General features: G+C 36.1%; 1 protein-coding gene across 1 annotated transcript in view; it reads right to left on the bottom strand.

Annotated features, from left to right (window-relative positions):
• Positions 1-25093, bottom strand: part of LOC137620459 (myelin transcription factor 1-like) — a 131823-nt gene that overhangs the window by 14161 nt on the left and 92569 nt on the right. The window contains 9 exon segments of the mRNA XM_068350617.1: positions 766-1040; positions 1554-1616; positions 2456-2704; positions 4622-4744; positions 5753-5963; positions 6275-6552; positions 6749-7018; positions 7226-8552; positions 9115-9315. Coding sequence (XP_068206718.1) covers positions 766-1040; positions 1554-1616; positions 2456-2704; positions 4622-4744; positions 5753-5963; positions 6275-6552; positions 6749-7018; positions 7226-8552; positions 9115-9315 — 2997 coding nt within the window.

Here is a 25093-nt window from a genome sequence, read left to right as displayed (position 1 = left end):
TTTCTTTCCACTCGAAATTTAAAAAGTGGTTAGTATTATGCTGTTTCTTATGCTTCAGGTAACAAAAGTTAAGCCAAGGGAGAAATATTACTCCCTAATTTTTGAATGAATGAATATACTTAAGCTCACTGACTTGATGTTGTATACAGTATTCCTTACCATACAATAGCAACAATATACTGTACAGTACTTCAAACAAACTAAGCAGGATGTGAGAAGTCTATTATCACAGGGTGCAAATTATTCAGTGCAATTTTGAAATTCATAATAAAATACAAACAGAAAGCCCTTTTTCATTGCTGACCAGTAAACAACTGATGATTTATTAGTGAAACAGCAAGACAAGTGTTATCACTTTTATATAGCAAATCTTAAGTTTTATCTCATTTGATTTTTTTAATATATGTAACTTGATAACTTTATCTTCTTAGATAAAAAAAAATTTCAAAACTAAAAAGAATGATTGCTGGGTTCCATATGGAAATAGCTTAGGCATGCATTATATTTCATAGTACAGTAAATATGCTATTAAGATTTCTTAATAGTCTTATTAGAATGCAAGGATAAACTTCAATGAAGAAATTATTTGCATTGATAGCAAACCTTTAAGTAAAACTATAAATAATTGCATACTTAAAATAATATCAACAACTTACTTTAATTTTAAAACTGATATAATCATTATTTCAGTATGAAATTTTAAGTGGAAATGAGTAAAAGGACAGGGAAAATGGAATGGCAGACACACCAGCATGCAGGACGCACCTGTTTTGAAGGTCATGGCTGGATCATCCATCCTAAGCTTCTTGGCAGGAGGGGGCTGGAGTGGGTGGAGGAGTGGGCGGGCCAAGAGGGAGTGGGCAGCAGTGGGTGGGCCCGTAGGAGCACCCGTTGAATATGAGGCAGCCAGGAGGGGAGGCCGAGGATCACTCATGGCAGCTAACCCAGTGGGGACGCCCATGCCCATGCCCAGACCCGCCCCCCCGCCCCCCTCCAGGGAGCGCATCTTGTTGCGGTTGGCGATGGGACAGCCCGAGGCACTGGGGATACACACCACGGCAAGTTAGTCTGCCACCTGAACAGCGGCCGCCACTACTACACATTCTCTCAATATTACCAAATTTGGCTACTTATTTTTCAGCTTAGCATGCAGTATGTCCGATAAGGGGCAATAGCATGGTACTGTAATAATAAATGGGATCCAGTGGTAGAACTCCACTTGAGGTCAGCTGGAAACCCTTTTTTAAGGTTAGGTCCAGCAATTTGGATCAGTTACAGAATGTTTCATGTTAAATTTAAGGTTTTAAAATACAATAATGGAAGTTTTCAAGAAATGTGAATCAGGTGAAACATTCTTTAGAATTTTTCCAAATGTTTTGGAAGGATATCAATTGAACCCCCAAATATAAATAGAAACTACATTCTAAGCGTCAAAACAAGTGTCCCTCCCATATTACTGTAGTAAATGCAGTACTCTAAATGTGGCAGACAATAGGAAGTGAAGGCCTCAAGTGGTGTTTGGTTCTGGCTCCCGTAAGCTCAGGCCTTCTTACCTCCTGTGACTGAGAAACTTGCCCGTGGAGTGCCCCGACCCATCACATCCAGGGACTGGACAGCTAAGGGCAGCACAATGGCAGTCAGTGAGGTCATGTGAGGTGAGTGGGGCAAGAGCAGCGCTTCAGGAGGGAGGGCGGGGGTTATGGCACTCCCTACTTACTCCCTGGCAGACTGATAACTATATAACTATGACTCTACAATCTGGTGCAACACCAGTTTCAATTTCTTTTTTTAAATTTTAAACTTTACTAATTGTAAAACATCTTATATCATATGACTGATTTATTAGCAAATGGTCAATCCATGGATGACTGGGCTTCAGTTACATTGGGCCTCCCATACACCAACTTTTGAAACACACTAAAGGGCAGAGGGCTGGACCGCACCAGAAACTGAGGGTGAGGCTTGGACCTCCAGGTCTATTTACTGTACTACGCATATGATTATGCCACAAATTTTTCCTGAACAGCAGATTTGGACTGAAATTTAGGACTTTTCATGCAGCAAACTCAAGTATGGATGAAAACATGCTAGGGTGCTAGACTCATATTTTGAGTCATTGGTGAGGTCATACAGTTATAATGATAAATACTGCAGTATGAGTACAGCATGGCAAGGGTCCAAGCCTCGGACCTTAGCTAGAGTAAGGTTTGGCCCTTAAAAGGTGTCCAACAAAAGCGGGTACAGACACTGCAACACACACACACAAAAACTACAAACCAGAGTTGGTGATCTGGAAACTATGGTAAAATTTATAGTAAGCATAAAAAATCTTTCATTGAGGAATTTGGAAAAATACGTACATCTTACCATAGTTCCAATACCACATGATATTGTCTTTGTTAAACCTCACACTTTTGTTTCTTTTACATAAAACTAACATTAGTGTGACACTTACCGGAGTGGCTCAGAGTCCTGAGAGTCCTTAGGTTTATGTTTTGGTTTGTTGGCTCTTGGGCAACCGGAGAGAGATCGATGTGATGAGTAGTTCCCCGTTACATGACCAGATCCATCACAACCAGGGGTGGGACACTTCAGCTCCTGCGTCTGATGCTGGATAGTCGATCGGTCAGCTCGTGGGCATCCGGACAGGCTGGATGGTGGGGCGAGTATAGACTTGGCCAAGTGAAGATTTTTTTGACCAAGACTGTGTGCAATAGGTTACATACGATGGGTGGTTGGGTAGATTACAAGAGGCTGGTATGACTGTTCATAGGGAATGATTCTGAAGGTGATGTGAAAGCAATGCTGAATAGCAATAATTTTTGCCAGAGAGCTACTGCCTGTTACAGACAGAGCTCATGGTCATCTGTGTGAAGAATGCTTTTTGCTTCAAAAGTCCCCAGCCCTTGTAAGGTGAAGGCACATCACTCTGTGTTAGGTATGTCATCCTGAGAAAACCAGCCCTTGCTGCTCTATTGTGGATGACTTTAATGAAATAGTTGCAAAGAAAATACCCAAAATACTACCCTCTCACCCATATATGTTACCAGCAAGTTACAGCAAAGATCTTTTTCAGTTTCTTATTTTACTCTAATTTTACTATGCTTTCTCATGATGAATATCAAAGCTTAGATCCATTTACTAAGAGGTTATGTCCTGGTGTGTTTAGTACAGTTATATGGAAAACTTTCAAGTTTCTCATATAACTATCCTAAACTTAAATTTAATAAAAATTCTTACATTAAAGATGCCTGTTTCATAAACAAAGGTATTATTAGTTCACAAGGAGAATTATGTACACAATTAAATCTCCTCAACCAATAGTCAAAGAAAAGGAGAAAAGGACTCAACACTTGCAAATCTTAACAGTGCCACAATAAATAAATAAAAATAATATATAAAATCAATCTGTCATTCAAACTATGTACATGAATGCACTAGAATCCCCAAATAGACTGAAATGATTAAAGGCGTCATCTAAAAATAAAGGGGCTTTTACCGGAGTAAAGGGGAATTGCTTAACTGGACAATTGTTGCTAAGTAATGAATTAAAAGTGGCCTCCACAAATCAATAGTCTAAAACTGTACAACGCACAATACCTGCATGGTGCAGATTTCAGTGTGTTATACTTATTATAAGTCTTTTTAGCTTGAGAGGGAAAAATGAAAGGTAAACATACTTGGCATAAGTCACTACCATACCGAGGGAGGTGCAGTGCTCTACTAAATGGGTAAAGAATTCTTTGGCAACAAGACTACCTTTGTTAACCAACCCTGGCTTTATAGCCTTAATTACATCAATAGAAACCTCCTATTCCAATTTGTATTAAAATCAGCAATCGTTAAAATGGTAAGTTACGTAACTGCTCATGAATTTTTATAGAAGTTCTTATTTGTGCACAGACAATTAGATGTGCTATCTTCAAGTAGCTAACATTTCCACTGATGAATATATTTATGCAGAGGATTGAACTCCGCTAGATAATTTCTATCTGAGCTGTAGTTATATGGGCTGCATCACTATATAAATTGGAGGACCAATAAACAACTTTTCTTTTTCAGAAAAACTTAAGTGTGTCAGAGGCTGAAACTATTGCTGTACAGTATATTCAATCCCAATTATAAGTAAGGTATATCGTAGGCAACAGATTTCTAACTTGAAAATTTACCGGAGATCATATTAAATTTTAGCACCGGTGAATTGGACCTATACCCTATTTCTTTCAAAAGTATAAAAATATGCAGAATACTTTAAGACTTATGTTATCTATTTGAAGAAAAGTGTAGTGTTGACTTGTTGCACTGAGATTTTTTACGGAAACTCATACTAGAAAAATATATCTAAAGAAATATATCAACTACTGTACTAACAGGATCCATTTTATGGTCTGCAATGTTAGTTACTCTCCAGATTCGGTACTTGGCAATATAAAAATTCTATAAGTATAAATTATGTCTATAAAAAAAAACTTGGTTGAGGAAAAAAATTGTGACATTGGCTTTTTGTATTCTCCAACATTTAATATAAACATGAAAGAAAAAAAAGTATTTACTCCTAGGCACACCCCTTAGGATCCGCTGGAGCAAAGTGTGTGCCTTCATATTACGGCTTTCCACTAACCTTCGGTGGGTGGCGTAGTTTCCGGTTACGTGACCCATGCCGTCACATCCAGGGGTTGGACACTGGATGAGCTCCTTTCCATCACGTCTACTGCTGGAACGTGAGTATGCCCGAACACTGTTACTGAGCAAAATACCTCTATTAAACTCACTTTTATGATAATCTCTAGTCAAATTAGCAATGTCTGCAAAGTGTTACTTTAATTAAATGTTTATGTTTGAATTAGAAGCATTTTAGTACTTTCCAGTGCCGTACTATAAAATTAAGATTAATCTTAACAAACAATAAGAATTGAAATTAATTTTAGTATAAGTCTACTATATTAACCTTGCTATCAAGAAAAATAAGATTATCAGTGGTTTATTTTGAGAAATAATTTTGCAGACATTTAGCAAAGTAAATTTAAAACCGAAACTAAAAAACCTCTATAGCATGACATAGTGCACTATCTGTACGTTATCAAATCTTTAAGTGAGATTTATATACAAAATTATTATAACAACAATAAATCCTTATTTATTAGAAGAAAATGGAATAAAGTATGGTTTGAATCATACAGCCCCAATAAAGGTATCGGTATATTAATTATTTCTTATTGCTGTATAGCACAGAATTTCAGCTGGACAATGTGGAACGATAGTTGAAGTTGAGAAGGCAAAGTGTAAATATAATACTGTTCAATACAGTCAAGGAAATCTACCTACCCATTTATTGACCACTGATTGCCTTCCTTTAAATGCATTTACAGTCTCTGATAATTATCATATCTTTTCATTCTTCAATTCACGTGATGTTAGAAATATTATAAATTGGTATAAAAAATTATATATTATGAGAACTTAATAGAAGAGAAATTATTTAATTCAAATAGTTAAATCAGAAGTAACACATATAATCACAAGAGAAGTAATTCAAAAGGAAATTCTATTGTGGCTTCCCCATCAAGAAAAGTCAGAGTAAATGGGTAAACCACGTAGTCTACATACGCAATTACCGTTATTTAATCTAATCTTACATAGCTATATTTACTCATAGAATGCTATTATACATATCTGCTGGAAATGCTATTGCAAGTTACTATAATAAGTCAATATTCGAATCCTAACATGCTTTACTGACCAATCATCATACCTATCAGGCATTGGAGTTGATGGGGGCTGTGAACGGGATGGAGAGAGTTGATATGGCGTAGTGCAAGCAGTAGTTGTCATATAGTCCCCACCCATGGCAGCCCCATAACTACCTGCACCCATGTAGCCACCCTGGTAGCCTTGGTAACCCATGTAACCAGTGTTATAAGCAGCTGTTACGTCATATGGCCGTGTAGTCATGGAGTTGTAACCTTTGTTAGTTGCAAAAAAGTTTTTGATTGAGTGTTAGTAAGAAAACCATACACCAAACTACAGCAATTTAGGATATAGGATATAATTTTGTTAGTGGTTAGTTATACTATAAAAATTTTCAATAAAAACTGTCTACAATATTTGCAGCTACAGAAGCCAATGTAAATAGGAAGTATAGAATCTCAGTTTAAAGCTGATCTATTGTACTACAGTACATAAGAGACAGTAGTGATTCCGATCTCAATCTTATTTTATGGTTAGTTTAAATAGAAGAAAAACATTCAAAACACTTGCCCAAAAATCTACTTACCATTCATATTCCTGTAGTCGTGAGTTCTGTCTGGAGTCGTAGCATAGGTATTGTCATGAGGTGGACAAGCTGAAGCTGTAGGTGCCCGTGCATAATCAGGGGTAACACCATACTCTAGTGGTCTGGCTAGGCTGAAATTCACAGGTTCAGCAGGTGAAGAGAAATCGACAGGTTCAGTTTGCTCATCAATACTCTGTGGCTGCTGGAAAGGTCCACCACCACCCGGGTATGCAGAGCCTAACCGGGAAGGTGGGCTGTATTCTGGACTGGTTGGACCACTGGAAAAGATGAGAAATAACACTGTAGTATTCTGAATATATTTCCTTTCAACAAATCTATTACTACGAAATGGAAGGAGATAACTGTATGGAGGATTCAAAACTTTGAATGGAGGAATTATTTACTTTCATTATATCTTGCAAAGCATGTGGTTTGACAACAATGAGTATGTCTTAACCACAAAGCTAAAGATACCTGAGTGAGCCAGGCGGACGGGCCAAGGAGAGGTCAAGTGTTTGGTTGGTATGCTGGGAATCATGAGAACTGCCTGGAGATACTAACTGTGGCCCACTGTAGCATGGAGAAACACCAGGTCCTGGATATTGTGGAGAGGTTACCATGGGGCCTCCAGTACCCATGGGTCCGGACAGGTCCATTACATTGGCGGGGGACATGGGGTTGGGCCCTAATGCTGACGTTTTGACGCTTAGATTGATGGCTGAGCTGTCGTACCGGTATCCAGGGCTGTGATAAAAAATAACCTTTAGTATTTATCCTCATTAAAAATGACAGGGGATCAAATTTACAAGTTTTGATTTAGGGTATACAGTACTGTAGTGCATAATATAACAAATATGACAATAAAGTAATTGTGAAATTGCATTAAAATATAAGGATATATCAATCATTAATGATTAAGTTTTATACATAGATGAAGATAAGAAGACTGACCTTTGGTACATTGTGTTAGGTGGCACGGGAGGCATACACGCAACAGAACAAGGTGTTGTGTCGTTAAGTTTAACCTCTGCCCCACATGCTTTATTCATGAAAAAGCTGTTGTGAGTTGTGGTAATTGGGTACTCTGTTGTAACAGGTGGTTTTAGGCCATCAAATGGAACATGTGGAACAATTGGACCATTAGTTCCCACAATTGGGCCTGGTGCTGGAGTCATAGGTGTTATGGAGGCACCGGGTAATGAAGTTCCTCCTGCAACTGTGGTATCGAATGTCGTTGGAGTAGGGGGCATGTGAGGTTGTGAAACTGGGATTGCTGCTTGTCGATCCAGATCTAAAGTTGTGTACGAGTGTGGTATGTCAAACCTGGCTTCGCTTGCTCGGACTTCCGTTATGGGTGCAGGTCGAATTAATCCTGCTTCGTCCTCTCCTTTGTAACCAAAACATCCAAGCCCTCCACCTTCTGAAACCTTTGCATTCACTGACGACCCTAAAGATGTCAGAGGCTTACTTGGGCTAAGACTATTTGTTCTAGTGCTGCTAGTGTTACTATTAGTGGTGGTAGTTAAGGTTGCAGTGGTACTATTGTTGTTATTGTTATTTGTTGTACTGGTATTATTGTTATTTGTTGGAGTAAGAGCTAGTCTACCTCCCCCTGCTACTTCCTCCATGCAGGCCTTAGGTGGATCTTGAGGTTGATGACTAGGTGGTTCGTGTGGTGTTGGGGGTGGAACAGTCGAAGTCTCCATTAAGATTTCACGTTCGGATAATTGTGCTTCGCCACAGTGGTCAGGTGAAGCAGAAGAGCTTCCAGACGAACTGGCCGAGATTTTAGCAGCACTAAGTATTGCAGATGGACTTACAGCAGATGAAGGAGAGCCTTGAGAAGGGCTAGTATTGTCTTCTCGTACTGGAGAACACAAGGATGCAAACCCTTGTGGAGAAGGAACACTGGGCACTGTCACTTTAGTGAATGATACAGAAGGTGTGGAAGACGTAGGACAAATTTCCTGCTTGAGTGGAAGGAAGGTAGGCAGACTTGATGATGATGTTGAAGGAAATATTAATGGTTTGGATGATTTTAACGGCAAGTCAGACACCTGGAACTGATTGGAAGAATCTGCTGTAATTGAAGATACTGGGAAAGGTATAGACGATGTAACTGATGATGAAGCAGCTGTGGATACTGTCAAACTACCAGATGTGGTCGATACAGAGGCAGTCGAAGGTGCAGCCCCAGGGAGAAGCGGCAAAGAAGGCTGAGAGAAATCCAGTTGTTTTACCAAGCACACAGGTCGAAGCAAGCGGTCTGATGTTGGAGCTGTAAAGAAATGATGCATTTATTTACATTTATCTAACTAAGAATTATTACCATCAGAGTATAGTACAAGTCTCGCTTGATTAGTAAATAATTCAAGAACTCTTTAAGATATGAAAAATCACTGCCTTTTAAATGTAAATATATAAATTCCCAAGATATATATTACAAACTAAATGGTTGGCAGTTTGTCATAACTCAAGCTCTCAATGGAATCTTATTCACATGTGGACCAAATTTAATCCTTAAAAAATCGTCGAAATCTTCAGGGATGAAGTTAATATTGATAATAATAATTACTATCTATAGTAGTTTAATCAGCTAAATACCATTGAAGAATTTGTTGCAATTACAATGATAAACAGTACAGCCATTAAGTAGAAAAACTAAACTTTTACTATTAATCTTTATCAGTAAGAGATTTAGCCAGACAGATAATAATAAACCTATTAGCTGTAGCTGTAACAAATAAGAATAAGGATTGATATTACTAATCTTCAACAAGAATGAAGTTTTCAATATAACATCAACACCACTGCTTCATGTCGAAGCAACGATTAATCACCTGTTTGTTGGAGTGGCGGGATGTGTGGGGGCTGCTGCAGCAGTGCCATGCGTTGGCGGGCGTGTCTCGCGGCCTGTTTGGAAGCGGCAGCGACGGGGCAGCCGGACAGGGAGCGGTGGCAGTGGCGGGACTGGTTGACGTGGCCGCGCCCGGAGCAGCCCGGCGTCGGGCACTTGACGATAGTCTCGTGGGCTGCGAGGACTGTGGGAGCAAGAAGGGAATGGTAATAATATCGTCTATTACAATAAAAATAAATAACTACTGTACTTATTATAATAATTCTGCAGAATTGCCTACCACTGACCTTTTTATTCCTTAGAATTGCCTACTTCTGACCCTTTTATTCCTTAAAATTGCCTACCACTGACCTTTTTATGGCTTAGAATTGATTAACACTGACCTTTTTATGCATTAGAATTGCCTACCTCTGACCTTTTTATTCCTTAAAATTACCCCTCTCTGATCTTTTTATTCCTTAGAATTGCCCACTTCTGACCCTTTATTCCTTACAATTGCCGACCACTGACCTTTTTATTTTTTAGAATTGCCTAACACTGACCTTTTAATCCTTAAAATTGCCTATTTCTGACCCTTTTATTCCTTAGAATTGTCTATTTCTGACCTTTTCATTCCTTAGAATTGCCTATTTCTGACCTTTTTTATTCCTTAGAGTGGCCTACCACTGACCATCTTATTCCTTAGAATTGCCTATCACTGACCTTTTTATTCCTTAGAAATGCCTACCTCTGACTTTTTTGTTCCTTCGTATTGCTTACCTCTGACCTTTATATTCCTTAAAATTTCCTACTCCTGACCCTTTTATTCCATAGTATTGCATACCTCTGGCCTTTTCATTACTTAAAATTCCCTCTCTGACCTTTTTCTTCTTTAGAATTGCCTGCTTCTGACCCTTTTACTCCTTAGAAATGCCTGACACTGACCTTTTTATTTTTAAGAATAGCCTAACACTGACCTCTTTATTCCTTATAATTGTATAAAACTGACCTTTCTATTTCTTAGAATTGCCTGCCACTGACCTTTTCATTCCTTAGAATTGCCTACCTCTGACCTTTTTATTCCTTAAAATTTTCTATCTCTAACTTTTTTATTCCATAGAATTGCCTTACTGTTGACCTTTTTATTCCTTAAAATTGCCTATCTGACATTTTAATTCCTTAAAATAGCCTATCTCTGACCTTTATATTACTTAGTATTCCTTACCTCACTTTTTTTCATTAGAATTGCCTATCTCTGACCTTTTTATTCCTTAAAATTGCCTATTTCTGACCCTTTTATTCCTTAAAATTGCCTATTTCTGACCTTTTTATTTTTTAGCATTGCCTATCTCTGACCTTTCTATTTCTTAGCATTGCCTACCTCTGACCTTTTTATTCCTTAGAATTTACTACCTCTGACCTTTTTTTATTCCTTAGAATTGCATACCTTTGACATTTTTATTCCTTAGAATAGCCTACCACTGACCTTTCTATTTCTTAGTATTGCCTACCTCTGACCTTTTTACTCCTTAGAATTTACTACCTCTTGACCTTTTTTATTCTTTAGAATTGCCTACCTCTGACCTTTTTATTCCTAGAATATCCTACCACTGACCATTTTATTCCTTGAAATTGCCTACCACTGACCTTTTTATTCCTTGAAATTGCCTACCACTGACCCTTTTATTCCTTAGAATTGCCTACCACGGACCTTTTTATTCCTTGAAATTGCCTACCACTGACCTTTCTATTCCTTGAAATTGCCTACCACTGACCTTTTTAATTCAGTTCTAAAATATTTTAGGTTCAATGGACTGTAGTGAAGCAAAATAAAATAAGAAAAATGAGATCTGCATTTTAAAAGACTGCATATGAGTCTAATTATCAGCATCTAACATGTTGTAGGGCAGTACATGATTGATATCTTATCTATTATCAAAATCTACATGGAAGCTCTGATTACTTTTCCTTCCCACCGGGTTATGTGAAAATAGGTTTAACAACCTTGTGCAATTACCATATATTATGGGTAAAAGTATTACTTTTAAACCTTCTTTGCTATGAAAACTTTTGATGCTATAGAAATAAAACATCTTGTTACAGTACTGAACACTTTCCTACTTATTTTATCAAAGAATCGTAATATCATCAAGGCTATTATTAAAGACTATGGGTAAAAGTATTACTTTTAAACCTTCTTGGTTAAGAAAACTTTTAATCCTATCGAGATAAAACATCTTGTTATAGTACTTACTACTTTCGCAAAAAAAAATAGTACTACTATCAAGACTGAATTAAGATGTTGAATGAAGAAAAGAGGTGGTAGTAGCATGAAAAAAATCATGACACCTCATGTTGCAACATCATAATGGCCAGAACAACAATAAAACTAATGCTTTAGTATATCTAAGCTGTATAATAACACACGATGTAAGAGGTAATTAATAAATATGAAAAAATACTAATGGCATAAAATGCAGTCAACAGTATGAAAACTCTAATGACAAAACAACAGGATAGGGATTCAGACAAGAGTTAGATCACTGAAAACCTATGTATGGTCCACACTTACTTAAGGCTCAGAGACGTGGACATTAAACAAAAACTTGAAACATAAAATAAATGCATCTGAATTATGGTTTTACAGAAGAATGTTGAAGATCCCATGGTCAGAGAGTAACAAATGAGGAGTGAGGAGAAGAGTGGTTCAGGAGAGATCACTTCTAAAAGTGATAAGGAGGTGGTAGATGGAATTTCTGGGACATATAATATGAGAAACGATTGAACTTTTGTGCCTTACGGGAAAGACAGATTCGATAAGAACAAAAGGCTGGCAAAAGAAACAGTTTATGGGCGATAACAGGCCTATTTAACCTAGCTAACCCACTGGCTAACCACACCTGTAAGATTGAGGACCATTTATTGAAAAATTAAATACAAATAAAAATAAGAAAGTCCAAATGATTGGAGCAAAGGGCTTTTAGAATTAAGACTCCACCAACCTTTTGAAAAGATGGAAAAATAAACTAATATGCCTTTTCCTCTTTCTTTGATATACATCTCCTTTAGCGTGACACAATCTCCAGAATTTTGCCTTAACATCTATCTTCCTGATGGAGTTGAATAAAAAAGGGAAGACTGTATTTCTTCCTTCCTCTACCCTTGAAGTTATAAGCCATAAATCATGACATTTCCCTCGTTCAGTGCTGCTTCCTTCTCGAGTAAGATTGTGATTTACAAACGCAAAACTCAATAACAATGTAGTTTCTTTTGAAAAGGTCTATGACAGTCTCTCGGGAGAAGGTGTGTTCAGAAATTCTTATCCAAGGGAGTCATCGGTTTATATATTTCAAGAAAGATTACAGAATGCTTATATTTTATTTTAGTACCACCACAAAAAATATTTTACATTTTGGAAATTTAATGTGTGGTCAGTTCTTTGGACTGGTCGCCTAAATTTCAATTACTGTAGGTACGTTTATGGATAAGTCCAGTCATATAAGTTCCTCCTGAATTTCATTATGGCAAAAAAATTGGCCCTTTCACGGTAATTGACATCTATACAAGATTAAGAGACAGTGGAAGACCATGGTACAGAGGCTATGGCGCTACCCAAGACTTGAGAACAATGGTTTGATTTAGGAGTGTCCTCTTAACAGAACTGCTTACCATAGCTATAGAGTCTCTTCTACCCTTATCAAGAGGAAAGCAACCACTGAAAAATTGGGTGAAGAAGAATCGTTTGGTAATCTCAGTGTTGTTAGGTGTATGAGGACAAAGGAGAATGTGGAAAGGATAGGTCACATTATTCGGTGTATGTGTTAGCAAAGGAAAAATGAGCCGTAATCAGAGATAGGGATCCAATGTAGTACTGTCTGGTCAGACAAAGGACCCAATAACTCCCTAACGATAGTATCTCAACGGGTGGCTAGTGTCCTGGCCAACCTACAACATAAAATAAGGTGGTTTTGTACCTATCAGTTAGTAAATTCAAAGAGACTTTCTCGAGTTCACATAGCTTTGGCAGCTAATAGCTTTCATCAATTTATGAAAGTTTATAAACTTTCTTTACATTGGAGGGAAGTTTTTGTTCTGAATCGATTGCATTTTTTCCCTCAACTAACCCCCCACTGAATGACGAAAGAAAACAGGACATTGTTGGCTGGTGCTGTTGGTAAAAGAGGCTTTCTTGATGTATATAAATGGTTTTGGAGTTCCATTATATATATAATATATATTTATATATATATAATATATATTTATATATATATATATATATATATATATATATATATATATTTATATATATAAATATATATATATATATATATATGTATATATATATATATATAAATATATATATATATAAATATATATTATATATATAAATATATATATATATATATATAAATATATATATATATATATATATATACATATATAAATATATATATATATAAATATATATACATAAATATATATATATATATATATATTATATATATATAAATATATATATATAAATATATAAATATATAAATATATATATATATATAAATATATAAATATATATATATATATAAATATATATATATATATATAAATATATATATATATATATATATATATATATATATATATATATATATATAAATAAATATATAAATATATATATATTTATATATATATAAATATATAAATATATATATAAATATATAAATATATATATAAATATATATATAAATATATAAATATATATATATATATATATATATATATATATATATATATATATATATATATATATATATATATATATATATATATATATAAACTTTAAAACCAGATCCAGCACAATAAGTAATTGCTAGCTAGTCAGCTTATCTACTCTTTCTTAAACGAGGAGTACTTCAATCTCCACCAAGTCAGTAATTCAAGAGTATTGTGGAACTGGAGAAGACTATCCACAATTCGGAGCACGAAAGATGATGGCCAGGAATTGAGGTTATTTTCCGGTGCAATTTCTGTGACATTTTCTGTTTCAGAAAGAATGAGGATTTTTTTTTTTTATTCAAGCTATCCTGCATAAAATGACTTTTCATTCCACAGGCAACGGCACTATTCCATTTGCGGATAGTTCTAACATCAAATCTTAGAACCAAGACAACAAAGGAAGTATATATTGTTGGAGAAGTGCAGGGGTGGAAGGGGGTGCGAGGAGTGGAGGGGGGGGGGCATGGAAGGGCGAGGAGTGGAGGGGGGGGGCATAGAAGGGCGAGGAGTGGAGGGGGGGGGGCATAGAAGGGCGAGGAGTGGAGGGGGGGGCATGGAAGGGCGAGGAGTGGAGGGGGGGGGCATGGAAGGGAGAGGAGTGGAGGGGGAGGCAGGGAGGGAGAGAGGAGTGGAAGGGGATGTAGGGAGGGGTGAGGAGTGGAGGGGGAGGTAGGGAGGTGGCGAGGAGTTGAAGGGAAGGCAGGGAGGGGGCAAGGAGTGGAAGGGAATTTAGGGAGGGGCAAGGAGTGGATGAGTTGCAGGGAAGGGTGAGGAGTGGAGGGGATATAGGGAGGGGTGAGGAGTGGAGGGTTGAAGGGAAGGGTGAGGAGTGGAGGGGTCGCAGGGAAAGTCGAGGAGTGGAGGGGGTCGCAGGAAGGGACGAGAAGTGGAGGGGATGAAACTCCTCAGGCAGTTTTTCCCTGGCTTCCTAGTTAGGTTGGTTAAGTTCGAATGCGTTTTATAGTAGGATTATTATTTACGATCTAACTAAGGGCAGGATGGGAAGGCTAGATTAGCATGCATCATAATGCTTTACAGTGTAACTTAAAAGCGTCAAGGGGGTGGGTGGGGGGGGGGGTTATGAATAGCTGAGCTTCCCGAAGAGGGCCCATCGTCCTACGTTAGGTTAGGTTAGGAAGAACCTTTTCATTTACCCATTTTTTCCACTATCAAAAATACTCAGGGTTTCCAACATTTTTTTTAAAGAGTTGTAGTGGATTAACTATGCATTTATGACGTAAATAATTACCCATTTAGTTTAAATCCCACAAATAAAAATAACAGTAGCGAAAACGTAAAGAATTAAAAGTAACTTAAAAAAATAATAACTATATATAAAACCCAACTTCTTGCGTAATGTTAATTGATTTTCTAGTTGAAATAATACTGACGATCGATCCAAATTTCATGGCCTACTATAATTACAATAATGACTGGTAAGGAGGATAATGTACGTATGAGGTAAATATTATTTGATAAACAAACAAATGGGTAGCACCACTCTGTCGATTTTGGCATGGTACAAATCTGCATCTTAACCTAACATTAATTCTTAACCTACGGTGGGCACATACCACAGCACCGTGATCTCCCCCAAGGTCTTATTATGACCTGGAAATCCCTAACTTCACACGTGAAGTAGTGTCTGCTAACCTGCAATGTGTAGCAGCGTCTCCTTAACTTGACACATGAAATCATGGCTTTGCTAACCTGCTGCATGGAGCAGTCTCTCCCTAACTTGTTTAATTACAGGCCAGTGTAGCCTACAGTACGTTGCAGTCTACCAATACAGTCAAGGCAGCGTAACCGTAGGGCTAACAGGTCGAGATGAATTTTGTCAGAATAGGTTTAAATTACTCACTTTGAAAAGAGGGCAAATTACAGACCTTGATAAGTGTTCATAGGATTCTGAGGCTTATAACACATTCTTGAAAGGCGTAAAAACAAGCGTAGTAAATCACTAAATCCATGATAAACAAAACACTCAACACAACGACTCCACAGTTCACAGTGAAACTGGTTTGGAGATCAACGCCAGGATTGCCAGTTTGGCCTTTATTAGGCCAAAAACCTCAAATTTGTTTTTTTGTTTTTTTTAATTGGTTGGCCTTATGTAATATGAAAAAATGCAGGTCTTATACTTAATATTTGGCGTTTTTCTACTAATGGTTTGGCCTATTAAAGCTTCTGTTGATTAGAAGTTGGCTATTTCTCATTTAGAAAACCTGGCAACCCTGTCAATGCATGCAGGTACTTCGGAGCCACGCATCCATGAAACGAATGCTATGATTGGTTACTTGACGTAAACGTTTCTTAAGCGATTCTCCATTGGTCATTAAAAATGTCGGCTTACGAAGATGAACTAAAAAGCAATTTTCGGTGCTACATTTCCTGAATAGTTATTAAGGATAAATATTGAGGCATGATTTATGTTCATAATAGTTGTAGTTTTCACACATGCAAAATATATTAGAAATATATATGACATACAAGCATTTGTTGTAATAGAAAAGACAGAATGAGATAATAAGATAAATTATTTGTATGTACTACTGTTAATTACTATATTTTCTCCACTACAAAATAATTTTTTTAACTTATTAATTTACAAAAATGTAAAGCACTTAAGGACTATGTTTACCAATCTAATTTAGAATGGAAAACAATAAATACGAGTATCTGGTTTCAACATTTAAAGGTCACTCATGAATGGCAGAGGCAAAGGACAGGGCAATGTCATAGATACTAACCATATGCACATATGAGCGCCCAAGCCTCCTCACCATCAAGCTAGAACCAGGGGGGCCAGGCAATGGCTGCTAATGACTCAGCTGGTAGACCCATAGGATCCATAGAACCCAAATTCTTTGCTAACAGGTTTGGTTAAAAAATACTAGACACGATCGAGCTTAAGCACATCTCGAACTCCTGTCCAACAGGTTGCCAGGTAGACACGTAGATCGCTTTGCACTCTTACTGTGATAGTTGTCTAGTTCAACAAATTTTCCGAATATAACAGATCTCACGCAAAACTGCTGGATGACCGACAAGGAACTTTCAAAACAAAACTACGAAAGGGAAGGTAATTGTACGTTCACTTATTATTATTATTATTATCATTATTATTATTATTATTATTATTATTATTATTATTATTATTAGCCAAGCTACAACCCTTGTTGGAAAAGCAAGATGCTTTAAGCCAAGGTCTATTATTATTATTATTATCATTATTATTATTATTATTATTATTATTATTATTAGCCAAGCTACAACCCTAGTTGGAAAAGCAAGATGCTTTAAGCCAAGGTCTATTATTATTATTATTATTATTATTATTATCATTATTATTAGCCAAGCTACAACCCTAGTTGGAAAAGCAAGATGCTTTAAGCCAAGGGCTCCAATAGGCAAAAATAGCCCAGTTAGGAAAGGAAATAAATAAATGATGAGAATAAATTAACAATAAATTCTAAAAACAGTAACAACGTCAAAACAGCGAATAATATTATTATCATTATCACTAGCCAAGCTACAACCCTAGTTAGAAAAGCAAGATGCTTTAAACTCAAGGGCTCCAATAGGCAAACATAGCCCAGTGAGGAGAGGAAATAAGGAAATAAATAAATGAGAATAAATTAACAATAAATCATTCTAAAAACAGTAACAACGTCAAAACAGATATGTCCTACATAAACTATTAACAACGTCAAAAACAGATATGTCACATATAAACTATAAAAAGACTCAAATTCAAACTACTATACTTTCTAAGTCAATTTTCACAGATGAAATTAAACGTTATTTAAGTTTGGGTATAGCATAGTCTCTACATAAATAGATATGCAACGTTTATCATAAAAAAGGTCTACTCGGGCACACAATTCCATCTTATTTCTTTTCCTCTTGTTTTGTTAAGTTTTTATAGTTTATAGAGGAGATATTTATTTTAATGTTGTTACTCTTCTTAAAATATTTGATTTTTCCTTGTTTCCTTTCCTCACTGGGCTATTTTCCCTGTTGGAGCCCCTGGGCTTATAGAGGAGATATTTATTTTAATGCTGTTACTCTTCTTAAAAGATTTGATTTTTCCTTGTTTCCTTTCCTCACTGGGCTATTTTACCTGTTGGAGCCCCTGGGCTTATAGAGGAGATATTTATTTTAATGCTGTTACTCTTCTTAAAAGATTTGATTTTTTCCTTATTTCCTTTTCCTCACTGGGCTATTTTCCCTGTTGGAGCCCCTGGGCTTATAGAGGAGATATTTATTTTAATGTTGTTACTCTTAAAATATTTGATTTTTCCTTGTTTCCTTTCCTCATTGGGCTATTTTCCCTGTTGGAGCCCCTGGCCTTATAGCATCATGCTTTTCCAATTAGGGTTGCAGCTTAGCAAGTAATAATAATAATAATAATGATAATAATAATAATAATAATAATAATAATAATAATACCACATCAACACGACTTCAGTTTTGATTTCACCCTTTCTTTAAAATATGATTTTAGCATGTTTATGAAAAAGACATTGCTAAGCACAGTCAATTTAAACTGTTTTAAGATGTAACACTTCAAACTAATGTGGACGGTGACGTTCTGTCGTACATATTAGCAAGCACTACCGTGGGAAACTCCCCGCCAATGTTTCTGGAAAAGGGCTGGAAAGATCTTTAGACTGATGTACGTTAGAGAATAGCAAGCACTACCGTGTTCTGGAAAAGGGCTGGAAAGATCTTTAGACTGATGTACGTTAGAGAATAGCAAGCACTACCGTGGGAAACTCCCCCGTCAGTGTTTCTGGAAAAGGGCTGGAAAGATCTTTTAAGACAGATCTACGTTAGAGAATATTTCTGATGAATTCTCCTCGCTTGTCTACCAGTCTGTACGAGGATCTGGTTACAACATTAAAGGTCACTCATGAATGGAAGAGGCTGTGACGGTGCCGAGAGAAAGGTTGTGAACTCAAAGGCAGTGTGAAAGCAACTAAGTTACTTTATTAAAGAACACTCTCCTTTATATACAAAACCTCAAGGCAACAGGAATTTTCATGTTCGAGAGACAGACTATGTTACAGAGGAAATACGCAGACATGTTTATTCTGGTTCTTTTTAGTGCGAGGGAAGAGCGCAGATACAAGCATAATATATACAAAATAATTTATGTACGATCGTGTGACACACGGTTGGTACAAGGCAAATGACAGGGCAATGTCATAGATACTGACCACATACACATACAATCAGCGCTCCAATCACCCTCTCATTCTAGTTCGGACCAGGGAGGGCCAGGCAATAGTTGCTGATGACTAAGCAGGTATATTTATAGGTACCCCAAATCCCAACCCGTTTCTCACAAGGATGGTGAGGTTGCAGACACTACTAGGAAATATCGAGATTGAGCGTGACTCAAATCCCCGTCCAACACATTGCTAGACAAGGAAGTTTTCAAAAAGGGACCTCAAGTAATTGATTTGTGGCACTTACCATACCAGTGCTGTAAAACTTTATACGGTAATATATAAAGCAATCCAAGCTAATGACATTTTTAACAACCCTCCAAAATAAAATAAACACTATCTAACTACTTCCTCTAAATCATGCCAATTGTTACATTTTTTAATACAGTTCATTATGCATGTTGCCTAAGATTTTTCATAACTCTGACCATCCTTTACATTCAGATCTCCCTGGACAATTCTATCCTGTTCGTAATACTAGGCAGGCAGTTAATTCTAATAGCCAGGCCTTCTCCATCATGAGGCTCAATACTACACAGTATTCTAGAAGTTTTATTCCAAGTTGAGGAAAGATCTTCCTAATGGGGTAGTTGAATCAGTAGAACTTCAAAAGTTCAAAGTTGGAGCAAATGTTTTTATGTTGACCAGGCTGACATGAGTCTTTTTCTAGTTTATATATGACATATCTGTTTTGACGCTGTTACTGTTTTTAGACTTGTATATTGTTAATCTATTCTCATCATTTATTTATTTCCTTATTTCCTTTCCTTACTAGGCTATTTTTCCCTGTTGGAGCCCTTGGGCTTATAGCATCTTGCTTTTCCAAATAGGGTTGTAGCTTGGCTAGTAATAATAATAATAATAATAATAATAATAATAATATGCCATGTGAAAAAAAGGACTTATAAACATGCATGGACTGGGTAAAGGTTGTCAATAAAAATTATAATTTTTCTTAATTTCCATTCTAAAATTATTTATTAACAAAAGCAAATTCACGACATCCATGAACATCATCATTATTATTATTATCATTAGCAGCAAAGCTACAACCCTAGTTGGAAAAGCAAGATGCTATAAGCCAAAGGGCTCCAACAGGGAAAAATAGCCCAGCGCGGAAAGGGAACAAGGGAATGAATACGCTACATCATTAAATTGAGAAGCAAATGGAAATCAATCAATAAAAAAAAAAAAAAAAAAAACCCGGCTGATTTGGTTACACTAAAATTAGATAATCTTTTAGAATAATACGCATTAGTTCCACCAAAATTCGAACCTATTAATATAATTGGATTCGTTAAACTGAAATAAGATTGTTTCCCAATTGCACGGAGAAGTCCGCAATATCGTATTATCAATTCATTCAATTGCCAATCTTAATGAAGAAAATTCAGCACATTTCTTTAGCTTAAACAACGTTTTATCGAATCTTTCTCAAGCTTCGTTAATCACGCAATAATAAATACTTTTAAAATCATTATTGAGAATAAGCCTGCAGTTATGTAAAGGGCTTAGAGCTACGAAATCTATTTACTCTACAAAATGTTTATTCAATGAAGCATAAACCATTGCTTTAGCACTTCAGAAATAAAAAAAAATCTTCAGGTTGAGAGAGAGAGAGAGAGAGAGAGAGAGAGAGAGAGAGAGAGAGAGAGAGAGAGACTCGGGTATTCTAAAAACATGTACTGTATTTTTCATGTTTTTCAACTGTTGGTACGAGCATGTTTACTTGGGTAAGTTTAGTGATGTAAGAGTATTGGGGTATCGTTTCAACAAAACTGTCGAGACATCGTAATTATTATTATTATTATTATTATTATTACTTAAGCTACAACCTTAGTTGGGAAAGCAAGATGCTATATAAGCCCAAGGGCTCCAGCGAGGAAAATAGCCCAGTAAGGAAAGGAAATAAGGAAATGTGACCGAGTGTACCCTCAGGCAAGAGAACTTTAACCCAAGACAGTGGAAGACCATGATACAGAGGCTATGGCACTACCCCAGACTAGAGAAGAATGGTTTGATTTTTGAGTGCCCTAGAAGAGCTGCTTATCATAACTAAAGAGTCTCTTCTACCCTTACCAAGTAGAAAGTAGCCACTGAGCAATTACAGTGCACTAGGTGCAGTAGTTATCAACTTGAGTGAAGAAGAATTTTCGTTTATCCTAGTGTTGTCAGGTGTATGAGGAAAGAGAATGTGTATGAAAATAGGCCAGACTATTGGGAGTATGTATATGCAAAGGGAAAATGAGCCTTAAATATAGAAGGATCCTACGAAGTACTGTCTGGCCAGTCAAAGGTCCCAATAACTCTCTAGCGATAGTATCTTAACGGATGGCTAGTGCCTTGGTCAACCTACTACTGCCAGGAGCACACTCGCGACTCTGTGGCGCCACAAAGCCACAGCATCGTGTGGCGGGGATGTGGTCTCCCATAGGTTTCCATTGTTTTCACGCCTGTGGCGGGGATGAGCGACAGAGAGCCACAGTCGCTAGTTTACGCGGCAAAACTTGAAAACAATGGAAACCTATGGGAGACTACATCCCCGCCACACGATGCTGTGGCTTTGTGGCGCCACAGTCGCTAGTGTGCTCCCGGCGTAACTGTATTTTCCTGTCACGTTTTCTTAACAGCTTAGCCTTAAGGAGAGTGTGCGTGCCGTGTCATTGTTGGTGAATATTATTGTAACTTTCTTTGTAAAAGTTGCTAACTTTCAGAATACAGTTTGCGATGGATAAATTGTGTTTCAGCGTACCAACCTGATCAGGTTGGGTAATTACAAATGCAGAGATTTACGCGAAAGGAAATAAAATTTCCATTTAACTTTTCTCGTAGTAAAGTTACCTTAGGTAGAGACCAGACCAGGATCTATAAAAAGGATGAGGTAAATCGGGAGTTTGTTATTGTTAGGGGGGGGGGGAGAAGAAGGGTTGTTGAAGAGCGTGACGTCACGGTTGCCTCAAGTTCTCAATAAACTTGATATTATTATTATTATTATTATTATTATTATTACTAGCTAAGCTACAACCCTAGTTGGAAAAGCAGGATGCTACAAGCCCAGAGGCCCCAACAGGGAAAATAGCCCAGTAAGGAAAGGAAAAAAGGAAAATAAAATAATCTAAGAAGAGTAACAACATTAAAATAAATACAGGGAAATTAGCCCAGTGAGGAAAGGAAACAAAGAAAAATAAAATATTTTAAGAACAGTAATAATATCAAAATAAACATTTCCTATATAAACTATAGATACTTTAACAAAACAAGAGGAAGAGAAATGCTACCCAAAACTAGAGAACAATGGTTTGATTTTGGAGTGTCCTTTTCCTAGAAGAGCTGCTTAGGAACGTTAATCTTTTTCTATAACTTAATTCTAATTATGATAAAACTCTGAATCACATTTATTGACTAACAAAATCTCTAATGTCAAGGTAAACTATAGGCCAAATAACAAAACTATTCTATAATAAATAGAAAGAAACGTAGGTTATTATTTTCTATATACCTTAAATAATTAAACAATGTAATCATATTATGTTTACATCAATTAATTGAAATAGAAATAAAAAAAAATAGTAAATAAATGAGTACACACACAATTATACATATTCATATTCATATGCATGCGTTAATAGACATGCATGTCATTTCTTATTTCATACATCATACATATTATGTGTATACATAGCATACACATTATCATCATCCATTGCTAGTCCACTGCAGGACAAAGGCCTCAGACATGCCATTTCATTTGCGTCTCTTTATTGTCTTTCTGTGCCAGTTTATACCGGTAAATTTTCTTAGTTGGTCAATCCAACGTCTTCTTTTCCTTCCCCCGTTTCTTTTGCAATCTCTAGGGACTTTAAAAATATAAAATATTGTGTGCGTTGGCAGTGAAAATATTCTGAACAGATTAATATATTTCTTTAATTTTTTGGAAATTTTCATTGTGAATATATATATATATATATATATATAATATATATATATATATATATATATATATATGTATATATATATACATATATATATACATAATTTATATATACATATATATATATATATATATATACATATATATATATATCAGCAAGATGAGAAGCCAAATTTGAAATGAGAGATGAAAATATTAGCATCGACCCTACACCAGGTTTTAAAGTTTCAAAAGTTTTCTACATTCAGATACTTGAAGTTTAATTCCCCCACTTTGTAATTTCCTAGTTATTCTTCTTTAAGTTTGATTAACAGTATTAAAATAATCAAATGAAAGCTGACTAAACAAATTCTTTCACTGATTCAGCTAACGTTTCAACAGACACATTACTGACTGCTTCACCGATGGTTCGAAAATTTAGCTTCTTTACTCATCCATAGAAGATAGGAATGAATAGAAGGTAGGAATAATAGAAGATAGGAATGGAGAGAAGCTACGAATGGATAGAAGGTAGGAATGGAGAGAAGGTACGAATGGATAGAAGGTAGGAATAAATAGAAGGTAGGAATAATAGAAGGTAGGAGTAATAGAAGGTAGGAATGGAGAGAAGGTACGAATGGATAGAAGGTAGGAATGGAGAGAGGGTACGAATGGATAGAAGGTAGGAATGAATAGAAGATAGGAATGAATAGAAGGTTGGAATGGATAGAAGATAGAATGAATAGAAGATAGGAATGAATAGAAGGTAGGAATGGATAGAAGATAGGAATGAATAGAAGGTAGGAATGGATAGAAGGTAGAAATAAATAGAAGGTAGGAATGGATAGAAGGTAGAAATAAATAGAAGGTAGGAATGGATAGAAGGTAGAAATAAATAGAAGGTAGGAATGGATAGAAGGTAGGAATAAATAGAAGGCCGGAATGAATAAAAGTTAAAAAGAAATAGAAGGTAGGAATTAATTGAAAGTAGAAATGAATAGAAGGTAGTAATGAATAGAAGGTAAGAATGAATAGAAGGTAGGAATGAATAGACGGTAAGAATGAATAGAAGGTAGAAATGAATAGAAGGTAGGAATGAATAGAAGTTAAAAAGAAATAGAAGGTAGGAATTAATTGAAAGTAGAAATGAATAGAAGGTAAAAATGAATAGAAAGTAGAAATGAATAGAAGGTAGGAATGAATAGACGGTAAGAATGAATATAAGGTAGAAATGAATAGAAGGTAGGAATGAATAGAAGTTAAAAAGAAATAGAAGGTAGGAATTAATTAAATGTAGAAATGAATAGAAGGTAAGAATGAATAGAAGGTAAGAATGAATAGAAGGTAGGAATGAATAGAAGTTAAAAAGAAATAGAAGGTAGGAATTAATTGAATGTAGAAATGAATAGAAGGTAGAAATGAATAGAAGGTAAGAATGAATAGAAGGTAGAAACGAATAGAAGGTAAGAATGAATAGAATGTAAAAATGTATCATCATCATCTCCTATGCCTATTGACGCAAAAGGCCTCAATTAGATTTCGCCAGTCATCTCTATCTTGAAATTTTAATTCAATACTTCTCCATTAATCATCTCCTACTTCGCGCTTCATACGCCTCAGCCATGTAGGCCTGGGTCTTCCAACTCTCTAGTGCCTTGTGGAGCCCAGCTGAAGGTTTGGTGAACTTATCTCTCAAATATTGATATACTTTGGGTCTCAACACCTCCGAATAAGCGAGATGCTAACATCCTCACCCTACTATCTGAAAAGCTTTTCTTTTCAAAGGAACTCTGTGAAACTGCAAAGCATTTCCTAAGATTGCTTCTGTAACTGTTGTGAGTGAGGAATATGCATTTTTCAGCTCATGAAACAATGATTTAATATTTTCTAAGTCACCTTTCTAATTCAACTTGAGCCTGAAATTGACTTGAGTGAATGATTTAAATTTTAAATAAATAAAAAAAACGAACGTATAAATATATCAAATACCTGTGAACTTGATTGTTTATGTATGTATAAATATATTTTATATATACACATACACACATGTAATACACACACATATA

This window comes from Palaemon carinicauda, chromosome 27, assembly GCF_036898095.1.
Source record: "Palaemon carinicauda isolate YSFRI2023 chromosome 27, ASM3689809v2, whole genome shotgun sequence".
NCBI classification, from domain to species: Eukaryota; Metazoa; Arthropoda; class Malacostraca; order Decapoda; family Palaemonidae; genus Palaemon; species Palaemon carinicauda.
Note: the sequence above shows the minus strand (reverse complement) of the source record. Positions and strands in the feature narration are given on the sequence as shown.